This window comes from Sinocyclocheilus anshuiensis, unplaced genomic scaffold (genome assembly GCF_001515605.1).
Source record: "Sinocyclocheilus anshuiensis isolate Anshui unplaced genomic scaffold, SAMN03320099.WGS_v1.1 scaffold1334, whole genome shotgun sequence".
NCBI classification, from domain to species: domain Eukaryota; kingdom Metazoa; phylum Chordata; class Actinopteri; order Cypriniformes; family Cyprinidae; genus Sinocyclocheilus; species Sinocyclocheilus anshuiensis.
The window spans coordinates 78,767-86,911 of NW_015554145.1; the positions used below are offsets into that span (position 1 = coordinate 78,767).

The following is an 8,145-nucleotide window of genomic DNA, read 5'->3' on the forward strand; positions in this document are numbered from 1 at the left end:
GAGAGAGAGAGAGAGAGAGAGGCTACGACAGATAGACCTTACCTTTGACATTTTAGCTCACTGCTGCACATTTTCCGGACAGAGGCCTTTGACTCTATCACAGCTCATTGTTTTATATGTGTACTACTGTAGGCACATTTCTGTAACTGCTCTCTTTTTTCTCTCTTTCTCCATCTTTGTCTCCCATCGGTGCCCACAAGCACTTGTCCTCCATCCTTTCTACCTTTATTACTCTATTTCCTCTCTTAAGCGTGAACATTTGTGGTTTAGCGGTCAGTATATCATTGAACTATGTCATTTTCTACAAATTAAAGAAGGAGAATTTTTTTTTTTTGTGTGTCGATCATAGCAAATGTGAACTGTGATCAAGAATGGAACATCATACTCTGTCATACTACTCGAAAGTACATTTAGTCTACATTGCACACTAGGGTGGCATGGTGCTAAAAAGTACCATAGTTCCCATAAATGTATTGAATAATAATATTAATATCAATAATAATACAAGTTATAACAATTGTTATTTAGCATATTTCGATCCCTGGTTCAGGGAAAATGTGCTCCTGCTGTGATTAGTATGAAAAGTTACAACAATTTGTCAACAATACTTCCATTTAAATAGATCCGTGTGTGGTAATTCTACTCCATGTTTTATTCACCTCTGGTTGGACTAGGTGAAGCATACGGAACAGGACCATATGTTCCTCCCCTCCTCTTGCTCATTAGGAAACTGGAAACTTAAAAAGCAGTTGAGTGGCATACTGACAGATGAATTCCCAGCAATCCGCTTCCATTCAGATTAGCATTAATATTTCATAAGACTTAAATAAACGTTCCTTAACCATTGTCTAACTGCTAGCTGCGCTACCTTGAGCCTTAGTTGTAACATGCCATAATAGGCATAATACACGCTTTCCTCAATCAAACTAAACATACAATCCCTCAGATAATAGGTTTTTTACATGCAGTCTTTACACGTGTTCTTGGCAGCTGGTAAAACTCAGATTCTAATGAGGGATAGAAAATATCAGCTTTTTTTAGTTAAAAAAATGGTATAAGCAATAAGTAATCAGTCAGCCAGTCATCATTGTATATATAAGTTTAACTTGATGTACTTAACTAAAACTGAAATAAATATTCATTCATCAAAACTATATATACATAAAAAACTAATTATAATGACAAAAAACACAACAAAATTAATACAATTTTAGAAAATACAAACAACAAATTCAAAATCTTAATAAGAACTAAAACGGTGCCTCAATGAAAATAAAAATATCACTTCTAAAAAAGGTTTCCCAAACACTCCCTTGCACCTTGCATCTTCAAGCACCTTATTCAAACAGGCAATCCCGGCCCAAACTCACGGTATTGGTTGAAGTTGGCAGAGAGCCGCCTCCACATTTTCAGATTCTTACACATGCAGGCTGCGTTCACATTCTGTTTTTGTCTGCTTAAAGAGCCTGGGGCTGTCACAGAGACAGGTGGGATATCTCAAGACACCTATTTCAGTGATATCTGTCAGGTGATAGAGACATTTTGTGTGTGATGCTTAAAAGAATCACTTGCGGCAGCTTTAGGGTGGTATATGTGGAAGCGCTACAGCCTATATACGGTAACAAGGCCAGTTCTTGACACCATTGCCTTTTGTTTGACCATTTTTCAGCTATTGCCTACAAATATGTGTAGTTTCACTGGGAAGACCACGTTTTGCAACACAGGAAAATGTGTGTGTGTGGGCGAGAGTCCTGAACTCTATAAGCGTGCTGATTAAAGTTTAAGTCCCTGATATCAACCCTGCCTTCCTGAATAAATCAATCTATATACCCCAAACCACTCTTTCTCTCGTCTTCCATATCTCCATGCAGTCCTCAGTCGAAACAACAGCAAAAAGAAGGAATACAAACTAAAACAACGACTAAGAGAAACATGTGGATAAAATGCACATGGGTTTCTTTTTTCCATTCTAAATCAGGTATTTATTTGTCATAGTGGAATTAATTTGTTGATGGTGAAAGATGGATGGCTTGCTTTCTTTTAGTGGACAGTGATGTATTTATGCAAAACACAATTGAGAAGAGAGAATAGTGAGAGCAGAAAAACAAAAGCTTTGCCAAAAACACAATTAAAATGCATAAATTAAAGCCATAGCCAGCAAAAGGCAAGCAAATGGAAAGGCTGCTTTTATTTTCCCCAATCTGGACAGGAAATCCTTTTAGGACTCTATTGTCTGGTGTAAGGTGCAGTAAAAGGACCAATGACTAAGATTAATATGGTCTCCCTGGAGCACTGATGTCAGTAATTACTGTATGCTCTTGTGTCACATTTTATGTTATTCTCTTGTGGTATATCCTTTTCAAAGTGTAGAAATGTCATGTATTTGTATGCACACAATGCTAAGAAGCTTTTGTTAGGAACAGATCAAACTGAGTGCCGCTAAAAGTATTTTATGAAAGCTCCAGGAAAAAGCGCCGGCTAGATTTCCCAGATACAAACTTGGAGTAATCGAAATGCAAAGTGAAGAAAGTTCTAGTGTTTCAGAGTCAGATTAGACCTGTTTTGAGCAAAGTGATCAAAGAATACTTGCTCTCACCTAATAAAAGTTTGGACAATAAAAATGGATGTGCCACTGGGAATTGTGGCTTTCCAGTAGATTCCTGTTTTAATAATAGTGTTGTAATAGTAGATTGCAGGGGCGGATTGGCCATCTGGCAATTCTGGCAAATGCCAGAGGGGCCGGAGCATTTTGTTTAATATGGGCCGGTCAGATTTTTTCTAAATAAATAAAATTGTTTTTACGGGCCAACAGCACATAGGACGGGTTTTTATCGCTTGCACAATTTCTCTATAGTTATAGTAATAATAATGTTAATAATAAATAAATGTTAAGCATTTGGCCCAGTCGGCAACGGCCGGCTGCCTGGTCCCGAGATGGGCCTACCAAACCGTTCAGTCAAAATCAAGCACGTCATCAGAGAGATTGCAACACAAGCTAATTTTCAGTAAAAGCTAGATAATGGACCGTAAAAAGTAAAGGCGGTGCAGAAAAACGTTGAGAAAAAAAAAAAAAAGGGCTTAGGTCCGACCCTGCTAAATGCGTAAAATTAACTGAACTTTTTTCAAAAGGTTTAAATTCGGCTGCTGCAGCGGAGGACAGTTAGTGCCACAGAGGTAAGAAGAAAACAGAAAATACAGCTAGCACAAGTCATTTTCACACTACTTCTGCCAGTTAGCCCGTGTTTTTTTTTGTTGACAGTAGCCTACATTGTATTAAACAGTTGTAAGCTTAGCGCAGAACCCCGGTATATTTACAAATGTCATTGCTTCATGATAATTGGTTAACTTAAGTCTTAATGAGCCTGTTACTGAATTCCATGACTGAAATATCAGCAGATAAAGTGGGATTTAGGGTAAAAACTGATGTAGGCTACTTGCAATATAGTCTAACACATCAAAAACCTACAGCAATAGCCACTGTACTATATACATTTGTAGTGAACTTTACTTTGAATATGTAGATAGTCATATATTAAAAAAAAAACATTGAGCATGCATACAGTACATACGTTTACAGTATGCAATTAATATGGCGGCAATCCTATGCCATTAATAACCGAGCGCACAACTGATGCTTCGCGCGCAGTAAATCACTTCCGCGAGAGGATAACAGACCTACACGCGTCGCGAGGAAACGGGAGCCCGCGAGCTCATTTCAAACCCGTGCGCGCGCATGACAAATCAAGCCTTCACGTGCTCGGACACGACTCGCAGCACGCGCGTCATCATTCCCCACACTCGCTCGATCTTCTATTTTGCTCGCGCGAACACTTTTTATTTTTGCCAGTCGTGGGGCGGGACTTTACTTATTTCATTGTAACCTCAAATGTCATTGGTTAATTCAGTTTTTTCCTAAGTCTGTTGTGATTGGGCGCCCTTTTGTAAAACGATTAGACATGGCTTCATCAACGGACCAGATGCAAGTGAGTTAAACTTTATTTATTGACTGATTGATTGCATTATTATTATAATATGTCCTTACCAGATACTATATACTTTATTATTTTTATGGAGCTGTAGCTACTGGGGGAAAATGAGAACACATAGTTATATTTGCTGTAAAGTTAGTTCACTGCTACATTACCACTATACTTCCACTATACAGTATCTATGTTTACCCAGCCAAAATTATATCAGTTCTGAGAACTTCAGAAATGTGAAAAGTGTCCATTAAATAGTTGTAACTATGATTCTAAATCCAAAATTGCTTCATGTGGCATTGGATGAAAGATAAATCACTTGTTCATATCAGTGAGCAAGAGTTGTTGTGTAAGCTTTTTGTTATCATTCTTTGTCAGTTTTGAGTGGTTAATATATTTTCTATTTAAATACAGTATAAAAAGGGTTTCAGCACTTTACCCCGTTGGAAGGTTGCAGTTAAAGTTAAGATACAGTACACAGCATGAATGATCATACCCCTCTGAAACCCAATTTAGAAACTAACCTTTATATCTAGGACACATTTAGTTATTTTCTTTTTAATAACATGTTCAAATGTGGTCAGGTGTACTCATTTATACTGTGCACTGTACTTACTTTGAACTTAATTGTTACTGATGATTACAAAAAGTTAGATGATTAAGATTACTTTATAATTTGTTAATATCTAATGTTGCTAAGTTTAAGCAAATTTTGTCCCTCTATTCTGCAGCAAATTCTAAAAAGGCATCTTTTGGAAGACCTTCTCTCCAAGTTTGAGAGAGCACTTTTGAGATCTCCCCTTGACCTGTATTACATGGAGTTTGTGTGTTGCCAGCAGCTGTACCTCCTTCAAGCACTATCAAGACATGTGGAAATACCCCAGGAAATCATTCAGGCTCTGCAGGAAGTGTTTGAACTTGTTAAACAACCTCCATTTTCCACAGCTCCACATGCAGTGGTGGATTCCTCTGTTGGTCTGAGAGGACGTCCAAGGTTTGAAATTGAAAGAGAAGAGTTAGCAGAGATGCTGCAGACAAACCTTCCTGTCCATTACATTGCAAAAATGATGGGTGTTTCCACTAGAACCATCTTTAGAAGGATGAATGATTTAGGCCTTTCCATCTCAGGGTTGTATAGCTGCATGACTGATGAGGAGTTGGACAATGTTGTGAGAGCCATAAAGGATGATATGCCTGCTGCTGGTTACAGAATGGTCAGAGGGAGGTTGTCGTCTTTAGGTCTGCGTGTGCAGTGGAAGAGAATAGCTGCTTCAATGCACCGAGTTGATTCAGTCGGAATCCTTTCGAGATTGGCCAGGCTGGGATGTGTGATGAGAAGAACATACTCCGTTCGAGGGCCTCTTTCTCTTGTGCACAGACACAAATCGATACGGTAAGTTTAAGTATATATATATATATTTAAAATAAGAACAGCATTTTCACTTTTAGCTAGTACTTTGTTTCAAATAATATTTTATCTTTTTTTATCTTGTAAATAGATACAACATCGTAATATTTGGTGGTGTGGATGGTTATTCCAGGAGGATATGTTTACAGTCTATGTTTCTATAAAAACACAAATTTTACCATGTTTGCATTTCATTTGATTTACAGTGTTACTAGAAATCTGCTGTTAAGATCAGTCCAGTCATTATGATGTCTATAAAAAATAATTCATGTTTATTAAAAAGTAGCCTGTAATACATTCAATTCCAATGTACATTACATTTCCTTTTACCTATATTTACTGTTTGGTCCTTTGTATTTACAGGTCATGTACTTGAATGCGGCAAATAACAACCATGCATTGACCGCATGTCACTTCTTCTCAGAAGCAATCCCAAAATTTGGCTTACCATCAAGGTGAGTATAGTAAAAAAAAGCAATAGAATTTTATGTCTGTAAATTTGATTATTATTTTTTTTCCTTTTAAATCAGGGTCAGGGGAGATCAAGGAGTGGAGAATGTACAGATAGCCAGGTTCATGTTACTAGTAATCTGCTGTTAAGATCAGTCCAGTCATTATGATGTCTATAAAAAATAATTCATGTTTATTAAAAAGTAGCCTGTAATACATTCAATTCCAATGTACATTACATTTCCTTTTACCTATATTTACTGTTTGGTCCTTTGTATTTACAGGTCATGTACTTGAATGCGGCAAATAACAACCATGCATTGACCGCATGTCACTTCTTCTCAGAAGCAATCCCAAAATTTGGCTTACCATCAAGGTGAGTATAGTAAAAAAAAGCAATAGAATTTTATGTCTGTAAATTTGATTATTATTTTTTTTCCTTTTAAATCAGGGTCAGGGGAGATCAAGGAGTGGAGAATGTACAGATAGCCAGGTTCATGTTTTCCTCAAGAGGCACTGACCGAGGAAGTTTCATATCTGGTAAAAGTCTCCATAATCAAAGGTAAAGTATAATTGTCTAAAATCTTCTAAAATTAAAAGTTCAATGAAACTTCAGTAATCTGTAGGTAGCTTTTCAATGTCACTTAAGTAACCAATTATTTATTAATAATTAAGTAAAATATTTTTTCACTGCATTGCTTTTCAACCTAAATTGTTTTTTTTTCAATTTTTACTGTTTCTAATAGGATTGAGCGCCTCTGGCGTGATGTCAGAATCATGGTCACTAACAAGTACTCAGATATGCTGCACTCCCTGGAGGCAGAAGGATTGCTTGACATATCAGTGGTTGAGGACCTTTTCAGTGTGCACTACACTTTTCTCCCAAGACTTCAGGCAGACTTGGACACATTTGCAGAAGCCTGGAATCATCATCCACTCTCCTCAGAGGGCAATCGAAGTCCAGAGCAGCTGTGGCAGATTGGAATGATGCACACAAATATTGACCAATCTGAGAGATACGAGGTATGGCGATGCTGTCTTAGTTACTCTGTCACCACACTGCTGTTTATGTAATAAGTGGATTCCTAACTATTTAACTGCTATACCTTCAGGACATCGAAGAGCCAGATCTAGACTGGGATGTAGCAGCTACTTACAATGCCTGTGAAGATTTCGGAGTTGTTGTTCCAGAATTTGAATGCCCTTTGAGTTCAGATAGGTTGAGGGCTCTTGAACATCTGCTGATAATGAGTTTATTTTGCTTTGAAGCTTACGGTGTATTGATGTAAATTTTTTTCACGTCTGAATTGAGTTTGGAACAATTTGGCAGCAATCTTGGCTGCTTTTGTTGTAATACATGTCAATAAAAAAAATAAAAATAAACTACAGTCAAATATCCAAAAGCTACTGTATTCCTATTCTTTTAACATATTAATAACGCCATAACAGTAACAGAGGGTACACAGTATAGTGATTAAACTCTATACTAAGAATCAATTTCATGAACGACCAAATTCAAGCTACTGCATCCCTATTTTAACATATTAATAATGCCATTAGTTACAGAAGGTACACAGTATAGTGATTTAACACTATACAAGGAATCCATTTCATGAACGACCAAATTCTCTGCTATTGCTCACAGCCTGCCTCATAATGCCAAGGAACTCTGTGTATGTGCCTAGGTGCCATGTAGGCAAGGTCACAGTACAGGAACATGCATTTACTAGAGGGTAGCATAAACTGTGCTGACCATATCGAAGCTGACAGTCATGATCAAATTCAATATGTATTTTAAATTTTTCTCTTTGTGCAGAAGTAATGGGGACATGCCCCTGACCAGTAATCCACTGCATGAAACTGCTGACGGTGATCTTGTCTTGTTCTGCGTCTCCTTTAGTGCAGTTCATTTTATCCACCTGTTCGTTGTCATCTTCAACCCTGCTCTCCTTACTGCTGCTCCCTTCTTCTGCAAAAAACACATATCTATGTCTGCACCCTTACTTGTATTAACAATACCTGAACTTGGATTGACAATACCTGACATTTTTTAAAGTGCCCCTATTATACTATTTTAAACTTGTTTTGGAGGTCTCCTACAACACGTTTATATTCAAAGGTCAGAAAACACTAGTGTGAAGCGATCCAAATCTTCAGTCTTGCTAAATCCCACCTTTCCGCAAGCCCTCTCTGCTCTGACTGGTCAGATGGCCCAGTCGGTTGTTACTGGTCTATTGTTCGGAAACTAAACGCCCATTACGTCAATCAACTCCAGAGGCTTTACAACTCCAGCGACTGTATACAGTG

The 8,145-nt window shown here is 37.6% G+C and overlaps 1 protein-coding gene across 1 annotated transcript; it reads left to right on the plus strand.

Annotated features, from left to right (window-relative positions):
• Window positions 1–3,956: 3,956 nt before the first annotated feature.
• LOC107670560 (uncharacterized) lies at window positions 3,957–7,127 on the plus strand. The gene is made up of 7 exons (XM_016463200.1): window positions 3,957–3,983; window positions 4,712–5,373; window positions 5,480–5,523; window positions 5,750–5,843; window positions 6,290–6,400; window positions 6,585–6,861; window positions 6,951–7,127. Exons 1-7 carry the CDS (start codon window positions 3,957–3,959, stop codon window positions 7,125–7,127), a joined length of 1,392 nt encoding a protein of 463 aa, XP_016318686.1.
• Window positions 7,128–8,145: the final 1,018 nt, after the last annotated feature.